We start from the raw sequence: 20,000 nt of genomic DNA on the forward strand, positions 1-20,000 counted from the left end.
AAGTTTTGTCAATCAGTGGAGAAGAAGGTGGGAGTTTTCACAATACTGTTGATTATGTGTGAAAGATGTTTTTGTGTTGTGCATGCAGTCTGGTCGCACTTTACTTCACTTTGCTGCTGAACTTGATCATCGTGAGGCAGTCAAGTGTCTGTTGGAGAAGAAGGCTGATGCAGATGCTAAAGATAAGGTAAACAATATTACAAACTTTTTTGAAATATTATATCTTAAAGCAGAACAAGCAGTAGTGTGAAGTGTGTAGTGAAACTTTTTGTTTGTTTGAACATGACAGTTGTGTTTTACTAAGAAAGTTAGTTGTGCATATGACAATAACACTTAAGTGTTATGTCTGCAATGAGGTGACCATTGTCATTGTCCTAACTGCTACACTGAACTGCAAGGTCACATTGTCCATACATGTATACTTACCAAACTCACATGAAGCAACCTCCACTGAATTTGGACATGCGCGTGCACAGACACACACACACGCACACACACACACACACACACACACACACACACACACACACACACACACACACACACACACACACACACAGATGCACACGCACGTGCATACGCATGTGCGCGCACGCACACACACACACACACACACACACACACACACACACACACACACACACACACACACACACACACACACACATGCACGCATACATGGTAAAAGATGGTAAACAGTAAACCTCAGGGCCATTACTGTCACATCTCCAGCCTTACCATTAGCTGGGCTCTTGTGCACTACTCAGGAAAGCTACGGGCCTGCACTGGCAATCTCTCGGAGCCGTGCCAGGTACTCACAAGATCACTGCCTTGTGACGCCAACTGAGGTGTGGGCACTCGAAGTCTCACCTGTAGCTCAGCGGCTGATGGTCAAGTTACAGTCAGTTGTTGCTACCGTCTCCAGTCAAGGAAGAGGTACGTACTCATTTATACTCCTGAATCCAGAGAGGCAATTACGTGTAAGTTTATTGCCCAAGGAAATTATGCCATAGCTCGCTATCACTTTGACTTGAACTTGTAATCCTAATGTGTCCCAGATGTACACACTCCATCAAATGACTCTCTAACCGACTGAGCTACAGAATCACACACACACACACACACACACACACACACACACACACACACACACACACACACACACACACACACACACACACACACACACACACACACACACACACACACACACACACACACACACACACACACACACACACAGCAAAATGACAAATGGATAAGGAGATGCCGCTGAATGGTCACTCCCCCGGCCAGATGGTTGGGTTCCTGTGCACTAAGCACGAGCTATGGGCCATGCTTAGCAATCTCCTTGAGCCTGGCCAGGTACTTGCAGGGGCACCGACTGTAATGCCAACTGTGGTGTGAAGTCCTACCCGGACCCCAGTGGCTGATGGACTTTGTCGCAGTTGGAGCCTTTGTCATCCCCAGTTAAAGACCAGGTACTCATTTATACTTCTGAGTCAATTGAAGCAACTGTGTGTAAGTTTGTTGCCCAAGGAAATTATGCCATATCTCGCCATTACTGTGACTTGATCCTGCAATCCTGCAAGTTCTCGGATGTGCACAGTCTATAGAAGACTGTCTAACCAACTGAGCTATTGCACCGCACACGCGTGTGCACGCACACACACACACACACACACACACACACACACACACACACACACACACACACACACACACACACACACACACACACACACACAGCCATGCATACCAGATATAATTTGCTTGACTTGCATAACATAATTACATGACTTGCATGTTTTGTTTTGATGGCTCATAACCAAATTATTACTTGTTATTATAACATTAATGTGGTTAATTAATTAAATAACAACAACTATCAAAGTCACACAATAAATGACTACATATAGTGTTCTCACTTCCCATTGAACTCAAGGTATGAAGACCACTGACTTCTACTGCCAAACGTCAACTGCAAAGAAACCGATGCTGGCAAGGCTCATGTTATACGTTAGCCTGAATGTTTGTACAGTTGCAAAGTTTTGTATTGTGGGATATTTGCTGACTTTTAATCAACGTGAACAGGTCTGGTGTACTTATTGATTTTACAAGAATTTCTTAGATCAGTTTTGTTGAGGATCTTTTCTGTTGTGAAACAGAGACATATCACATGCAATTGGTTAACATAAACGTCTTATTGAATTGTTGTGTGAATTTAGATAGGTTCCTTTTGTATGTAGATGTGGGATATTGTTATTGAATAATTAAATGTTACAGAGTTACTTAGCACTTGTGAAGTCATATGTTGTGATATTCTTACTAACTCATTACAATTGTATGTGTGATAGTATGGTAAGAGACCTTTTGATTTTGCTGTGAGAAGAGGTCACATGTTAACAGCTAATCGGTTGTTATCAATAATGCAGTCAGTTGAAGATGTTGCATTAGAGGTGAGTAACAGTTGTCTTACAGCATAATGAGTGGATGCAGTTTGGTATTTTTGTTTGTATTTCCTTTTATGGAATTGATTTGTGACATTGCTTCTCATTCTTTTGATTGTTGATAATAGAATGTGTGTAAGCTGCTGCAGTGGGCATGTAATAATGAAGTGGATGTTGCAACAAAGATTGCAGAGAAGTTTTGTCAATCAATGGAGAAGAAGGTGAGAGTTTTCACAATACTGTTGATTATGTGTGCAAGATGTTTTTGTGTTGTGCATGCAGTCTGGTCGCACTTTACTTCACTTTGCTGCTTTACTTAATCATTGTGAGGCAGTCGAGTGTCTGTTGGAGAAGAAGGCTGATGCAGATGTTAAAGATAAGGTAAACAATATTACAAACTTTTTTGAAGTATTATATCTTAAAGTAGAACAGGCAGTGCTGTCAAGTATGTAGTGAAGCTTTTTGTTTGTTTGAACATGACAGTTGTGTTTTACTAAGAAAGTATTCGTGCATATGACAGTGACACTTAAGTTTTATGTTTGCAATGAGGTGACCATTGTCATTGTCCTAACTGCCACACTGTACTGCAAGGTCACATCGTCCGTACATGTATACTTACCAAGACTCACATGAAGCAACCTCCACTAAATTTGGACACACACACACACACACACACACACACACACACACACACACACGCACTCACACACACACACACACACACACACACACACACACACACACACACTCACACATGGCACACACACACACGCACATGCACACACACACACACACACACACACACACACACACACAGCACACACGCACACATACACACACACACACACACACACACACACACACACACACACACACACACACACACACACACACACACACACACACACACACACATGCGCGCACACACATGCATGCACACATGGTAAAAGATGGTAAACAGTAAACCTCATGGCCATTACTGTCACATCCCCAGCCTTACCATTACCTGGGCTCTTGTGAACTACTCAGGAAGGCCACGGGCCTGCGCTGGCAATCTCCCGGAGCCGCGCCAGGTACTCGAGATCACTGCCTTGTGATGTCAACTGAGGTGTGGGCACTAGAAGTCTCACTTGTAGCTCAGCGGCTGATGGTCAAGTTACAGTCAGCGGTTGCTACCTTCTCCTGTCAAGGAAGAGGTAGGTACTCATTTATACTCCTGACTCCAGAGGCAATTACGTGTAAGTTTATTGCCCAAGGAAATTATGCCATAGCTCGCTATCACTTGGACTTGAACTTGTAATCCTAATGTGTCCCAGATGTACACACTCCATAAAATGACTCTCTAACCGACTGAGCTACAGCATCACACACACACACACACACACACACACACACACACACACACACACACACACACACACACACACACACACACACACACACACACACACACACACACACACACACACACACACACACCGCACACACACACACACACACACACACACACACACACACACACACACACACACACACACACACACACACACACACACACACACACACACACAGCAAAATGGTGAATGGATAAGGAGCTGCCACGGAATGGTCACGCCCCCAGCCAGTTGGTTGGGTTTCTGTGCACTAAGCAGGAGCTACAGGCCGTACTTAGCAATCTCCTTGAGCCTGGCCAGGTACTCGCAGGAGCATCGACTGTAATGCCAACTGTGGTGTGAGGTTCTACTTGGACCCTAGTGGCTGATGGACTTTGTCGTAGTTGGGGCCTTTGTCATCTCCAGTTAAAGACCAGGTACTCATTTATACTCCTGAGTCAATTAAAGCAACTGTGTGTAAGTTTGTTGCCCAAGGAAATTATGCCATAGTTTGCCATCACTGACTTGATCCTGCAATTCTGCAAGTTCCCGGATGTGCACAGTCTATAGAAGACTTTCTAACCAACTGAGCTATTGCACCACACACACACACACACACACACACACACACACACACACACACACACACACACACACACACACACACACACACACACACACACACAGCCATGCATACCAGATATAATTTGCTTGACTTGCATAACATAATTACATGACTTGCATGTTTTGTTTTGATCGCTCATAACCAAATTATTACTCATTATTGTAACATTAATGTGGTTAATTAATTAAATAACAACAACTATCAAAGTCACACAATAAATGACTAACATATAGCGTCCATACTTCCCATTGAACTCAAGGTATGAAGACCACTGACTTCTACTGCCAAACGTCAACTGCAAAGAAACCGATGCTGTCAAGGCTCATGTTATACGTTAGCCTGAATGTTTGTACAGTTGCAAAGTTTTGTATTGTGGGATATTTGCTGACTTTTAATCAACGTGAACAGGTCTGGTGTACTTATTGATTTTACAAGAATTTCTTAGATCAGTTTTGTTGAGGATCTTTGCTGTTGTGAAACAGAGACATATCACATGCAATTGGTTAACATAAACATCTTATTGAATTGTTGTGTGAATTTAGATAGGTTCCTTTTGTGTGTAGATGTGGGATATTGTTATTGAATAATTAAATGTTACAGAGTTACTTAGCACTTGTGAAGTCATATGTTGTGATATTCTTACTAACTCATTACAATTGTATGTGTGATAGGATGGGAAGAGACCTTTTGATTTTGCTCTGAGAAGAGGTTACATGTCAACAGCTAATCGGTTGTTATCAGTAATGCAGTCAGTTAAAGATGTTGCATTAGAGGTGAGTAACAGTTGTCTTACAGCATAATGAGTGGATACAGTTTGGTATTTTTGTTTGTATTTCCTTTTATGGAATTGATTTGTGACATTGATTCTCTTCTTTTGATTGTTGATTATAGGATGTGTATGAGCTGCTGCATAGGCCAAGTAGTAATGAAGTGGATGTTGCAACAAAGATTGCAGAGAAGTTTTGTCAATCAGTGGAAAAGAAGGTGAGAGTTTTCACAATACTGTTGATTATGTGTGAAAGATGTTTTTGTGTTGTGCATGCAGTCTGGTTGCACTTTACTTCACTTTGCTGCTTTACTTGATCATCGTGAGGCAGTCGAGCGTCTGTTGGAGAAGAAGGCTGATGCAGATGCTAAAGATAAGGTAAACAATATTACAAACTTTTTTGAAGTATTATATCTTAAAGCAGAACAGGCAGTGCTGTCAAGTGTGTAGTGAAGCTTTTTGTTTGTTTGAACATGACAGTTGTGTTTTACTAAGAAAGTTATTCGTGCATATGACAATAACACTTAAGTGTTATGTCTGCAATGAGGTGACCATTGTCATTGTCCTAACTGCCACACTGTACTGCAATGTCACATTGTCCGTACATGTATACTTACCAAAACTCACGTGAAGCAACCTCCGCTGAATTTGGACACACACACACACACACACACACACACACACACACACACACACACACACACACACTCACACACAGCACACACACACACACGCACATGCACTCACACACAGACAAACACACACACACACACACACACACACACACACACACACACACACACACACACACACACACACACACACACACACACACACACGCACACACACACACATGCACTCACACACAGACAAACACACACACACACACACACACACACACACACACACACACACACACACACACACACACACACACACACACATGCGCGCGCACACACACATGCATGCACACATGGTAAAAGATGGTAAACAGTAAACCTCATGGCCATTACTGTCACATTCCCAGCCTTACCATTACCTGGGCTCTTGTGAACTACTCAGGAAAGCTACGGGCCTGCGCTGGCAATCTCCCGGAGCCGCGCCAGGTACTCACGAGATCACTGCCTTGTGATGCCAACTGAGGTGTGGGCACTAGAAGTCTCACCTGTAGCTCAGCGGCTGATGGTCAAGTTACAGTCAGCGGTTGCTACCTTCTCCTGTCAAGGAAGAGGTAGGTACTCATTTATCCTTCTGACTCTAGAGGCAATTACGTGTAAGTTTATTGCCCAAGGAAATTATGCCATAGCTCGCTATCACTTTGACTTGAACTTGTAATCCTAATGTGCCCCAGATGTACACACTCCATCAAATGACTCTCTAACCGACTGAGCTACAGCATCACACACACACACACACACACACACACACACACACACACACACACACCACATACACACATGCACACGCACGCATGCACACATACACACACACACACACACACACACACACACACACACACACACACACACACACACACACACACACACACACACACACACACACACACACACACACACACACACACACACACACACACATACACACACACACACACACACACACACACACACACACACACACACACACACACACACACACAGCAAAATGACGAATGGATAAGGAGCTGCCACAGAATGCTCACGCCCCCAGCCAGATGGTTGGGTTCCTGTGCACTAAGCAGGAGCTACGGGCCGTGCTTAGCAATCTCCTTGAGCCTGGCCAGGTACTCGCAGGTGCACCGACTGTAATGCCAACTATGGTGTGAGGTCCTACTCGGACCCTAGTGGCTGATGGACTTTGTCATAGTTGGGGCCTTTGTCATCTCCAGTTAAAGACCAGGTACTCATTTATACTCCTGAGTCAATTAAAGCAACTGTGTGTAAGTTTGTTGCCAAAGAAATTATGCCATAGTTTGCCATCACTGACTTGATCCTGCAACCCTGCAAGTTCCCGGATGTGCACACACACACACACACACACACACACACACACACACACACACACACACACACACACACACACACACACACACACACACACACACACACACACACAGCCATGCATACCAGATATGATTTGCTTGACTTGCATAACATAATTACATGACTTGCATGTTTTGTTTTGATCGCTCATAACCAAATTATTACTCGTTATTGTAACATTAATGTTAGTTAATTAATTAAATAACAACAACTATCAAAGTCACACAATAAATGACTACATATAGTGTCCATACTTCCCATTGAACTCAAGGTATGAAGACCACTGACTTCTACTGCCAAACGTCAACTGCAAAGAAACCGATGCTGTCAAGGCTCATGTTATACGTTAGCCTGAATGTTTGTACAGTTGCAAAGTTTTGTATTGTGGGATATTTGCTGACTTTTAATCAACGTGAACAGGTCTGGTGTACTTATTGATTTTACAAGAATTTCTTAGATCAGTTTTGTTGAGGATCTTTTCTGTTGTGAAACAGAGACATATCACATGCAATTGGTTAACATAAACGTCTTATTGAATTGTTGTGTGAATTTAGATAGGTTCCTTTTGTATGTAGATGTGGGATATTGTTATTGAATAATTAAATGTTACAGAGTTACTTAGCACTTGTGAAGTCATATGTTGTGATATTCTTACTAACTCATTACAATTGTATGTGTGATAGTATGGGAAGAGACCTTTTGATTTTGCTCTGAGAAGAGGTTACATGTCAACAGCTAATCGGTTGTTATCAGTAATGCAGTCAGTTGAAGATGTTGCATTAGAGGTGAGTAACAGTTGTCTTACAGCATAATGAGTGGATACAGTTTGGTATTTTTGTCTGTATTTCCTTTTATGGAATTGATTTGTGACATTGATTCTCTTCTTTTGATTGTTGATTATAGGATGTGTGTGAGCTGCTGCAGTGGGCATGTAATAATGAAGTGGATGTTGCAACAAAGATTGCAGAGAAGTTTTGTCAATCAGTGGAAAAGAAGGTGAGAGTTTTCACAATACTGTTGATTATGTGTGAAAGATGTTTTTGTGTTGTGCATGCATATGGCGTGCCATTTGTGTCAAAATTAGACAATGAGATGAGGCGATGAGACAATGAGATGAGGCGATGAGATCATGCGATGAGACAATGAGATGAGGCGATGAGACAATGAGATGAGGCGATGAGACAATGAGATGAGGCGATGAGACAATGAGATGAGGCGATGAGACAATGAGATGAGGCGATGAGATCATGCGATGAGACAATGAGATGAGGCGATGAGACAATGAGATGAGGCGATGAGACAATGAGATGAGGCGATGAGACAATGAGATGAGGCGATGAGACAATGAGATGAGGCGATGAGACAATGAGATGAGGCGATGAGACAATGAGATGAGGCGATGAGACCATGCGATGAGACCATGCGATGAGACCATGCGATGAGACCATGCGATGAGACCATGCGATGAGACCATGCGATGAGACCATGCGATGAGACCATGCGATGAGACCATGCGATGAGACCATGCGATGAGACCATGCGATGAGACCATGCGATGAGACCATGCGATGAGACCATGCGATGAGACCATGCGATGAGACCATGCGATGAGACCATGCGATGAGACCATGCGATGAGACTATGCGATGAGACCATGCGATGAAACTGCAATATGAGACTGCACTATGAGACTGCAATATGAGACGGCATCAATATGAGATTACCGCAGATTACCGCAGATTACCGCATGCCGCTACTACACTGTATGGGACTGGGGAGACTGCATTACATAATTATATTTTATCTACTACAGAGAATCTAGTTTTTGAAGATTTTTTCACCCGTGTTCTTGTGTGATTGCATCAAGGCTGCGTTTTTGAGCTCCACAAAACCAATTGAAGTGCTTACTCTCCCACTTTTCTAAATCTAGACAACACATGCAGTATGTAGTCTTTGGTATCCGGTTGGAGAGTTACAACATGTCGTATATATCTTGTACGAGTTAGACACTCGCTGCAAGTCACTCTATTTCTAGACTACAATTGATTGTCGAAACACATCTAGATGGAGACCTCGTGTAATTGCCTCTCAGGAAATCCCCTTACACGTGTAGAACACCTAGTAGATCGACTCCTTCCCTATTAAAACCTATCTAATCTCTGACACAACTTCACGGATTTGCGTACAATGATAGTCAGCGTGCACACATGTATACATATATACTTACGTCATCTACTTCTTATGTGCATATAGATGGTGGATTTTTCATGATGCATTCGGTCAACTAGTAATTTTGGGTGTACTCAACGACTTCGAGTCTGCATTGAGAAGCTACGAGTGCAAAACAACAGCAAAACAACACGAGAGCGCAAACTCTGAAATAAAGATAGGAAAATAAATTAAAAAAAATGCAAATAGAAAATAAAAATGCTATTTAAAAATAAAACGTAAGTATTGTAGTAACATTTCAAATTTAATTTTTTAATTTTAAAATACTATAGTTAGCATTAAATTAATTGAATATTGCAATGAAAAGAGGCAATGAGACAATGAGACGAGGCGATGAAATGAGACTGCAATATGAGATTACTAGAAGAGGTCATGCAGCTACATCGTTTATATTTTCCTACAAAAATTTATTTTTAAAAAGTCTAATTACAATTACAATTATTCTTTTCAATAATTATAATTATAAGAAATAATGATAATTAGATTTCTACGCTTGTGTGTTTGCTCTAGAAACCAAGCGAGTACCTATACGCCCACTGTTTTAGACTACGCACAAGTAGCTAAAACATGCTGTATCTTGACACTCGCTGCAGCTTATTCTATTTCCTTAGAATCGCGCGTACGTATGTCTAAATTATTGCTTCTCGGGAAATCCCCTTACATGTGTCACAGGATATATTAACTAATATAGGAACGCTTCCTACATGCAATAACCACAGTCGTCCTATTTCCAGAATGAACCTAGACGTATAATCTCACGGATTTTCACACCCTAGTCAGCGTTCACACTCTTCGTTGTCTGAGCATGCGATGTCTGCTGTTTCTCACTCACCGTATTTGAGTCTGCGGCTAACTAAAAATTGTGATCCGCCTGCGAATTAACTCTTTCCCAATTTTGGGTCTGGAAGTGCGCGAAATCTAGAGTGTCGTACAGATGACAGGCGAGATTTACATGTGAACGCTAACTAGACCCGGCTGCCCATCGCCAAACCGTGTAAGTGCACATGCATCGAGTCTCAAATAACTTTGTGATGACATTCTAATCGTCACAGGGAGCGATGTTGAAAACCATATAATTTTATAGTACATCAATTTCAATGTCAGCTAGTCACGTAGCTCTTAAAATCAACCTTTATTATCTAGATATTTCTGTAGTCTAGCACAACCATAGATTAACTATCAAGCATCGAAAGGTAACAGAAACTTTAATTCAAAAAGGGTCTTGTTAGACAATTTCTTATTGTATTCTAACACAATAATCATAGAACCAAACATGCATCTACTAAAAGCCTAGTCAAATCTAGCAAAGAAAGTAGTGCAAAATTTATGTGTCATATTTATACAATTCCAAAACCCATTGATTGAAGTTCAGTGGCTGTTCTGAGAGCGTCAGAAAACTCGTCATACAAGGTGCAGTTAGTAGGGAGCTCCAATATCATTGCACACGTCGAGCAGTTTGGATAACGTGACCGGATACTTGAAACTGTGATGCTATCCGGCATCTGGAATCCCATCGGAGGGACTGCTGACACTCCGCTGACAAACTGCAGCAGCAAACGAAGATGTTTCTCATCTGTTTCAACAAAAACCGGGTAAAATAGTAGATGCATATTTATACAGCTAGCCTAGCTAGCTAGACTAAAAAGGCCAAGTAATCATGCAGTTGCGTCAATGATTAAAAAGTACGTTACATACCTGCTTCTAAGACGTACCGCTGAAAGTAATCCTTCAAATGTTGAGGTAACGTATTTTCATACGTCACAAGCTTAAGAAATTCAGAAGCTACGAGTGGCACTTGACCTTCGTTTGTAAATAGGCTTGACATTACTTTCCCATGCTCCTTTACCATCGTGCAGATTTCAGGTCCGAGTCCTGCTATGACTTGATCGATTTCTGAACGTCTGCTCAAAATTATCTCATGCACAAGCAGGCTGCGAACAGCTTCTCCATGATTTTCTTTAGTAAGTCGGTAAGGATAGCCAGCTGCAATAACAGAATCTTGTAACACCGTTACATGAGTTTCAAATTCTTCATTTGAAATGTCTTGTCTTCCAATCTAATAAGCAATACATTAGATATCAACTTGTAATACAATAAACAATTAATAAATAAAATAAACAATTATTAAATTTAGAAATTATTATTACCTGCTTAGCAGAGTGAGCAACAGCTGAGTCTGGAATGTCATCAGGCGTTGCAAGAGCATACACATCATCTAGGTCTTGAGTTTGTAAATATGCATAAAACGCACTCGAGAACATCGGAAAGCCCGGTCCTCCTTGAACAATAGACGCTGCAATCATATTGCCAGCAAACTTGAACATTCCTCCCATGAGAGCGTCGATGTTGTGAATTGGCAGTATATGACCAGCCTTACCCTCGAAGAGACGAAAGGGAGTATCCGGAGCAATTAAGCTACGCAAAAGCAGAGTAAAAAACTCTCGCCTTGGACCTCCTCCATCAACAGCTGGTTCGTTCTCAAAACGAACTCTAAATGTGCTTCGTATGTCAAACTTCTTGCTTTTAAAAAAAGCGACTGTGTCAGTTAGTATGCTGTCTCTTGCAACAGCTATTCTTGTTGCTGGCAAAGTACCGAGATCGGGGCAATAGCTTTCCAAGAGATCAGACAAATCACCCACTTCATCGGTGTAGACTGTTTGTGCTGTTGGGCTCTGTATGCATAGAAAGATCAATACGTTCTATCTTAGAAATTTAGTTTTGAGTTTACCTGTGGAATAAGTCCATCCAGCACAGCTTCTACAGCGCTCTCAACGGTAGAAAAATCGTGAATCGCTCTTTTCAGAAACGATTCAGTCCTATCTGGAAATACTTGACGTAGTTCTCTAACTTGAGACATCACAAAAATTTCTAAATATGTAATTGTATTGCTCAGTTTGAAGTCTGAATATATTTGTAGTAAATTAATATACCTGATGATGGGCTTGTTGACTCATCACGCGTACGAGAGGCAGTGGGTGCCAACTGCAACAGAAAAACAATACCTTTGCAAATGTAGTCACCAAACATACGATATAACTCTCACTCGTGGAGATCGAGGTGGTTCGTTTTCTACTGTTTCAGAAGAACTAGAACAGCATCTCAAGTGCTCTCGAAGTGATACCTGAACAATGTCAGCACCGCACGTATCGCATGTAATAGTCGGTTCCTGCTCTTCACCTAGATTCTATAACAAATTAGCAAAAACAAATATTGTAATAAGTTATATACTAATTTAAAAACAGTCAGAATTAAATAGAACTTAACGTACTGTTGGTCTTTGTGATGTATCCGTTAGGGGTAAAGAATGCTTTATTGGTCTGAGATACAATTTCGCCTGGTTCAAGGCTGCCTTGACATTTCTTGCGTTTAGGATACCATTTGCTGTACGCAGGACTTCGAGAGTTCTCCGACTTGTAAGACGCATCATTTCATATCCTGCTCTTTCCAGGGGTGAAAACGTCTGAACAATTGCATTGTGGACTTCCAGAGCATCGTCATCGTGGCCAACGGAAATGTCTTGCTCTCCTAGCCCTGCCAATGATAGCTTCAGCTTAGTTTCGCGAGATGGAGGAATGCTTTGCTGGTGATCCGATAAACAAATTGCATGGATTGTAATCATTTGCCTTTTGGTCGAGCGACCGTAGGCATGACTTGTCGTTGTTTGTGATGAACGACTGGAACTGCCGTGTCGACCGCTAGGTCTAGAACTATGTCGACGACTGTGACCAGAAGATCGACCAAACAATCTTCTTTGTTCTGCTGCCAAAGCTGTCGACCTCATGAAAGCCACGTTGTCGCTGTCTAGTCGTTCTCTAGATGATGACGTTTCTCTAGGTTGTTGAGAAGGTGTTTCTGGAGATCGAGAATCTTCTGTTTGCCTACAGCTCATCTCTTGTGCCACTCGATCTAATTCTATCATTGCATTCTGTAGCATACGTCTAGCATTGCTGAATTCACTTCCTGATTTTCTGCTCGACTCAGACATCTCAAAGCAGAAAGTAACTTCCTCTGGTACCAACCAAGAGCTCAACTGAGCAATACGTGAGAGAGTTGAATTATTTATACCAGTAATGCTATGTCATGTTTTGGATAGGTTGCAAACTTTAGATTCTTTCTCATCTGACGATTGCATGTTGCTTAGTACGATTATGACTCAAACATCAAACTTTCTCAAGTAAAGAATTTACTGAGGCTACGTTCAGACAGTTTCTACAATAGTGGAAATGCTTTCTCATCAGATGATTTCAAAACAATAAACTTTGACACTCTGTGATAGTGCTAAATGATTGTTTGGTACCACACAAACATCAAACTTTCTCAAATGAAAAATGCACCGAGGTTACGTTCAGACTGTTTCTACACTAGTCAAAATACTTTCTCATCTCATGATTCCACTAAACATCCAAACAATAAATTTTGACACTTTGTGATAGGGCAGCTAGTGTTAGACAATCGCTTGGCATTGCACAAACATCAAACTTTCTCAAGTGAAGAATAAACTGAGGTTAGGCGAGTGCATATGTCAGTGATAACGCTTGACCAATTGTGGCTCTAAATGCAATGCCTCTAGTAGAGGGCTGGATTTGCATGTCAAATGAAGGAAGTAGCTCGCCATAACATATGGCCCCTCCTACTCACGTGCTTTCGAAATCATTTCCTTGCTTGTGTACATGTACGTGTGCTCAGGATTTTGAGATCAAACTCTAATTAGCAATGCTTGAATGCACTTAGCGAACACTAACGACGTCAAAGCCATGCACACTAGAATGGTTGCAGGATGCGAATATGCTCGTCTGTCGATCAACATTAGAAACAAAAATAAAATAAGAATGACAAATATTAGAAACTTAGATATCGCCTAGGCTAAAATTTAGTGTCCTATCACTCATGCATGCACTGACTGGCCTGTCTTATTTTAGCGTTTTCACACTAGGGTTAGGTTAACTACCGGATGTCTGAAACACAATACTTAATTGGTTTGGGGTTCATTATCGTGAACCGTCTGTGTTTAAGAGGTGTGGTCTATAATGATCGACTCTACTGTATGTTGACTGTAGATAGTTGCTTGGAGTCTTTCCAAATCGAATAGGCGTCAACTTCCCAGTGCAGGGTAGACGTTGATCTCGTTGACTATAGATGCCGTAAGCGTGCCTCCATGCAACAGGCTTCCCTTGTCGCCCCAAGGAACAGCTCATGCTTGGGCGTGACGGTTGATGAGAGCCAGGTGCAAGTGCTTACCGATTTGTTGTTAGAGGTCGGTCGCGTGGCTTTCTCGTCCGTCTCTTATGAATAAGTTAATTGCATTACATTGCATGCGTGCCAGAGGCGTGGCTGGGCGTGGCCAAGCTAGACACAACTCTCGTCTTTCAATAGAATTGAATATTGAAGTCACCGGCGACCGTCTGCGCGGCGTCATTATGCTGGTTAGGAGATATGGCTCACGCTAGCAACTTTCTATTTACATTTAGTGTACCAAGAAAGAAAATTGCACCAGAGGCTCTATTCTAATATTCATAATTTACGAAAATTGGACGGATGGAAAGATTGAATCTATTTGCAAAGTAAACGAATATTGAAATAACAATTGGTCTTCAATCAATTTCTATTTTCAATGCAATGGAATATTGTAAGAGCAAGCAACGCCAGTCAATTTTTAATTTGACATTTCATTTTCAATTTGTCTCAAAAATTAAAAATGGAATGGACGAATTGGCCACGCAAATTCAAAATTTAAAATTTAATTTTTAAATTATAATAAATATTGAATTTAACATTGAAAATTGAACTAACGTGCTTTATTCCATTGCATTGAAAAAGGAAATTGGTTATAAACTAAGGGTGTTTTCAATATTCATTTTAATCCGCAAATACTTATAGTCCGTCGATCAATCAAATTTTAATTTTCTAGTATTTTATAGAATTGACTAGTGAAATTGCAAGCAACTGCTAAGCTATTTTCAATTTCTAATTCAATATTCAATTGTTGCCGGAAATTGAAAAAATGGATGGACGAAATGGTCACGCACCGTCACGCACCCCCGCTGCATACTGCCGACGACGAAGAAGTAACAAGAGCACAGTTTGGAGGATGTAATGCTGCTAGAAACAGGGCGTCAACAACAAGAATCTCGCGCGTGCAAGATGACCGATGACCGATGACCGATGACGTCATTTTCGTCGCTATCGCAGTGCTATAGCACAGAGTACCAAACTGTTATGTCGTTTGTCATGCGGAGTATTCTAACTCTGTTGTCAGACGCCATGTCTAGAGATTCCTGCTCAAACAATGGATCACGATAACGTGCTAGGTTGACAAACCAAACGCAGTCCAGTCTGAAAACAGGTTTGTACTGTACGCTACCTCGTATCACGCAAATCAAAACCTAACACACCATGTTTTGGAAACCATAGTGTGAACACACCTACTTTAGTGCTAACCAAGAATATGACACCAAAATACTCTCAGGAGGTCTGCAACACGGTAGTTATCTATAATTAAGTTTGCTAACCAAGGTCGCTACCCCTAGTGTGAAAACGTTATAATCTACCACATTGGCGTAGACCAGCTGGTTGGCATCAAAGTAAGGACCAGCCCATCTTATTATCTATCTGACAAATGGATGCTTTCTTCGGTCAGGTGCGTTTGTTTCTGCGTAGACTTGACCAGTGGCTGACAACTGCTGATGAACCAGAGGCAATGGTGCAAGGGGATGCTGATGATCTTCTTCTCCTTGGTGAAACCATTCATCATCATCTTGTTGGAATGGTGGAAGGCGGAGAGAATGGACTGACTCCATTAGGCCGATATATTGGAAGCCTCGTAGAAGCGTTTTCCGCGATAACCAGTTCGTTTGGACACACAGTGGATATGCGAGCGTTCACAGCTGGTGCCATTGCAACAGGGAGCAGGGGTAGACCACGACTGGACATCGGGCAGGAACAGCTGATATTTCTAGTTGATCATGGCTTTTCTGTTTCATCGATAGCTGAGCTACTTGGAGTGTGCAGGAGTACTGTCAACAGGCGAATGCGTGAATGGGATCTATCGGTAGCTCGAAGGTACGCAGATATAAACGATGCCGAGCTGGACAGAACCTTGCTAGAGATCAAACGGGGATTTCCGGACGCTGGATACAGTATGATGGATGGACTGCTGCGATCAAGAGGTATTATCATCCAGCGACATAGGATACGCCTGTCGGTAGCTAGAGTTGACCCGATTGGAGTTGCTGAACGATGGGCTACTTCAATTCCTAGGAGAGTTTACCGTGTCAGTGGACCTAATGCGTTGTGGCATGTAGACGGAAACCACAAGCTGATACGGTAAGTATGAAAGGTGCATTCACACGACGTTTCTAGCTAGGTTAACTCCAGACGCCATTTAACACTGCGTAGTGTTCACACAGCTCAGAAATGACCCACTAACTAATCTAGATACTAATTATGTATATCTTGTCATTGTTGTCCTGTCAATGTCTGCAAGGTTTGGAGGGTTTCGTCCTCTCACTAGGGACATGATCTTTACAAGCTACATCTGGTTGTACATTCTGCACAGCAACACTAGGAGAGTAGTAAAAAGAACCTCTCGTTGCCGACGCGCTTTTCTTCGCCTCCTCCTTTTCCACTGAAGACGCGCCCGTGTAGCTTTGAAGCGTTTGTAGCACATTCTAGAAAACGCGCCATTCTTCGCTATGCTAGAAGACGGAGTGACCTAGTTGTAGGCAGAGCGACCGAGTTCTAACCTAACTTGCAAGTGGGTCAGCGATAACCTAGGTTAGCTGAAGCCATTAATTAGGATAACTTTGTTAACCTACTACATGTTCCTAGGGTAGTGTTTACTCAGCTTGCTTAAATAGGTTAGCCTAAGGTCAGTGTGAAAGCACCCAAAGTCATTTTCGAAAGTCTTTTCTACTGAACAGAACAACACCTGTTTGCCTGTCTTTGTCCGTCTGTCTGTCTGTCTGTTCGTCCTTCTGTCTGTCTGTTCGTCCTTCTGTCTGTCTGTCTGTCTGTCTGTTTGTCTCTCTGTCTGTCTCTTGTCTCTCTACGTGTTGTTGTGATTGTCTGTTTGTTTTTATGCTATCTTTTGGTTTGTCCTTCACTCTCTTTGTATGCATATTTTTGGTTTTCCGAATCACTAGTAAAATGGTAGAAAACTGATACAATATGATTATGACTATAATATAAATATAATACCAGAAAATATAATACCAGAAAATATAATACCATAAAATATAATACCATATAATAAAATAGATGAATTATGAATCTTGCCTATGTACATCAATTTAATTAAGTATAATCAGAGATGCATGTGAGTTTCAATTCTACACTTAGTGAACTATTCTGTATTTATGTGTATATCTTGATGTTGGGTTTTTGCAGATGGCATTTTGTCATCCATGGTGGAGTAGACGGATATAGTCGAATACCCGTGTTTTGTAAATGCTCTACTAACAACCGTGCGACAACAGTGTTGGAGTCATTTCTAGAAGCTGTTCGACAGTTTGGGTTGCCATCAAGGGTAAGGTCAGACAAAGGAATGGAAAATGTAGAAATATCAAGGTTTATGTTAGAACACAGAGGACCAGGACGAGGCAGTATGATAACAGGACGGAGTGTGCATAACCAACGGATTGAGCGTTTCTGGAGAGACCTTTTCCAAGGATGTACCTTTCTTTTCTACTTTCTGTTCCGGAACTTAGAAGAGTGTTTTCTCCTTGATGTAACAAATGGCAAAGATTTATTTTGCTTACAGTACGTGTACCTGTCCAGAATAAACCACGCTATTAAACAATTTTGTGACGGCTACAAAAATCATCGACTTCGGACTGCTAGAAACAGTACACCTATTCAGCTATGGATAACAGGAATGCTGCAGGGGGCAGAACTTCGAAATATGGAAGACCTGGACATTGTTAGTGATGCTATTGTCCTTCCTAGTGATTACTAATTATGTGATTACTGTTTCTCTTTGAGGGTGCAATTGATGGTTATGGCATTGATGGCCATGGACCCATTCCATTGAATGGTCTAGATGATTGTGATGTTGTTCAAGTACCGCAGATAGAAGACGCCCTCCCTCTCTTCTTTGCAATTGCAGGATCTGGTCATGCTGATAGACCCAATGGCTGATTCTGACTGTCAGGGAGTAGATATTTATGTTAGAGCCCGTGAATTTGTCTATGCTGCAAATGCATGAATATATAGGTCATGTGTAACATGGAGTTGTCAGTCAGTGGATGGTCTGGTCATTTAATTTTCTACATTTCAATTTTTATGTTTTCATTTTTTAATTTTTATTTATTTTTATTTAATTCTGTAATGTTTTTAATTTTTAATTTTTATTTTTCAATATTTAATTTTTTATTTGCATTCTTATTTAAAATTTGGTATATCTTAAATATTAACTTTTAATTTTTAATTTTTTTATTCTCCTTTTATTATTTATAGAATGGTTTTTATCTGATGACGTTTGATTCTTGTGATCTTTAGATTTATTTTTAAAGTTTGATTTCTAGGCACTTGAAATGACTGAAGTTTCTAGGCTCAAAACTAGAAACTTGAACGCGCAGTTCGCTTATGCTGTTTCTAGAAATGAAATGACTGAAGACACTAGACACAACGGGGTTCCAGCGGGGCTTCCATTCGAACGCGTGTCTCAGGAGATCACATTTCCAACACACAAGCAGGTGTTTGTTTTTACTTTACTTTCGTCACGTGCCAAACCACGCTGGCAGCTCTTGGCGGCGGACAACTCCGCTCACTCGTCGGACACGGAACTACTAATCGTGTTTCTATCCAAGGTGCCGGTGCCTCCTTGTCACGCAGCTTGACTGCAGATGTGAACGTACGCTACGATAATGACAGCCCAGGGATCGCCGAGTGACACGGTAGAACTCGATCTACAAACATTGTCTAGCACTATTGACTCTCGTAGCTATACGTAGCATTGACATAGTAGTCTACTTAGTGACTAGTTGTAGCTGACTAGCTATGACCGTGTTCTTTCAGTTGTAGCCGCACACTGTTCTACGTTAGCTACTAGTAGTTGAGTTAATTAATTGAGTTGAGTTGAGCAAATAGAGTTCAGTTGAGTTGACTTCAAATTGAGTTCAGAAGGCGTTGTAGAAAACGATGGTCGTGCATGTCGGTTTACTTGGTGAGTCGTGCGACGTCATGCAAATGACGAAATGTGACCTGTTTTGACTACCACGCCCATTCTTCTATATGGTATGTACCGGTACCGTACCACATTTATGTAACTGTGCCCGTGAAAGCGCGCACTCTACTACATAATTGTATTAGGTTGACGGTTTCTATGTTTTAATTGTGTGTCGAATATTCCTAGACAACAAACGAGTCTGTACACTTCATCACCACAGTTGCCAACTCGGCGATCCGCTAGAGCGGAGCCTATCTAAATACATCTAAATTCGTAGCATTTCCCCTCTAGCCGGTTCGTCTACGGTAAGGGTAGCGTGTTGTGTACAATACACGTACCTACACAGCTAG

General features: G+C 41.5%; 3 protein-coding genes across 4 annotated transcripts in view; 2 read left to right on the forward strand and 1 right to left on the reverse strand.

Moving 5' to 3' along the window:
* LOC134176912 (serine/threonine-protein phosphatase 6 regulatory ankyrin repeat subunit B-like) overlaps nucleotides 1–9,326 on the forward strand; it is a 36,089-nt gene extending 26,763 nt beyond the window's left edge. Inside the window, exons 30-40 of the mRNA XM_062643594.1 lie at nucleotides 1–27; nucleotides 89–187; nucleotides 2,358–2,459; nucleotides 2,579–2,671; nucleotides 2,733–2,831; nucleotides 5,120–5,221; nucleotides 5,340–5,432; nucleotides 5,494–5,592; nucleotides 7,940–8,041; nucleotides 8,160–8,252; nucleotides 8,341–9,326. The exon at nucleotides 1–27 is cut by the window's left edge and continues 66 nt beyond it. Of these exons, the coding sequence (XP_062499578.1) occupies nucleotides 1–27; nucleotides 89–187; nucleotides 2,358–2,459; nucleotides 2,579–2,671; nucleotides 2,733–2,831; nucleotides 5,120–5,221; nucleotides 5,340–5,432; nucleotides 5,494–5,592; nucleotides 7,940–8,041; nucleotides 8,160–8,252; nucleotides 8,341–8,352 (921 nt within the window). The 3' untranslated portion in view covers nucleotides 8,353–9,326. The remainder of the gene's footprint in view (nucleotides 28–88; nucleotides 188–2,357; nucleotides 2,460–2,578; nucleotides 2,672–2,732; nucleotides 2,832–5,119; nucleotides 5,222–5,339; nucleotides 5,433–5,493; nucleotides 5,593–7,939; nucleotides 8,042–8,159; nucleotides 8,253–8,340) is intronic.
* A 1,338-nt stretch (nucleotides 9,327–10,664) lies between these two features.
* On the reverse strand, nucleotides 10,665–11,828 carry LOC134177688 (G2/M phase-specific E3 ubiquitin-protein ligase-like). Its single transcript, XM_062644467.1, has 4 exons — nucleotides 11,633–11,828; nucleotides 11,181–11,541; nucleotides 10,963–11,058; nucleotides 10,665–10,732 (listed from the first exon to the last, which is right to left on the reverse strand). The coding sequence occupies exons 1-4, from the start codon at nucleotides 11,816–11,818 to the stop codon at nucleotides 10,665–10,667; spliced, it is 711 nt and encodes a 236-aa protein (XP_062500451.1). The 5' UTR covers nucleotides 11,819–11,828.
* A 4,078-nt stretch (nucleotides 11,829–15,906) lies between these two features.
* LOC134176669 (uncharacterized) lies at nucleotides 15,907–19,610 on the forward strand. 2 transcript variants are annotated; one of them, XM_062643328.1, is made up of 4 exons: nucleotides 15,907–15,954; nucleotides 16,013–16,808; nucleotides 17,871–18,402; nucleotides 18,465–19,610. In XM_062643328.1, the coding sequence occupies exons 2-4, from the start codon at nucleotides 16,102–16,104 to the stop codon at nucleotides 18,618–18,620; spliced, it is 1,395 nt and encodes a 464-aa protein (XP_062499312.1). In that variant the 5' UTR covers nucleotides 15,907–15,954; nucleotides 16,013–16,101; the 3' UTR covers nucleotides 18,621–19,610. The 2 variants fall into 2 exon arrangements, with proteins under 2 accessions (XP_062499312.1, XP_062499313.1); XM_062643329.1 differs by lacking the exons at nucleotides 15,907–15,954; nucleotides 18,465–19,610 and having other exon boundaries at nucleotides 16,030–16,808; nucleotides 17,871–18,009; nucleotides 18,062–18,182.
* The last annotated feature ends 390 nt before the right edge of the window (nucleotides 19,611–20,000 follow it).

The sequence above is a fragment of the Corticium candelabrum genome, chromosome 3 (assembly GCF_963422355.1).
Source record: "Corticium candelabrum chromosome 3, ooCorCand1.1, whole genome shotgun sequence".
NCBI classification, from domain to species: Eukaryota; Metazoa; Porifera; class Homoscleromorpha; order Homosclerophorida; family Plakinidae; genus Corticium; species Corticium candelabrum.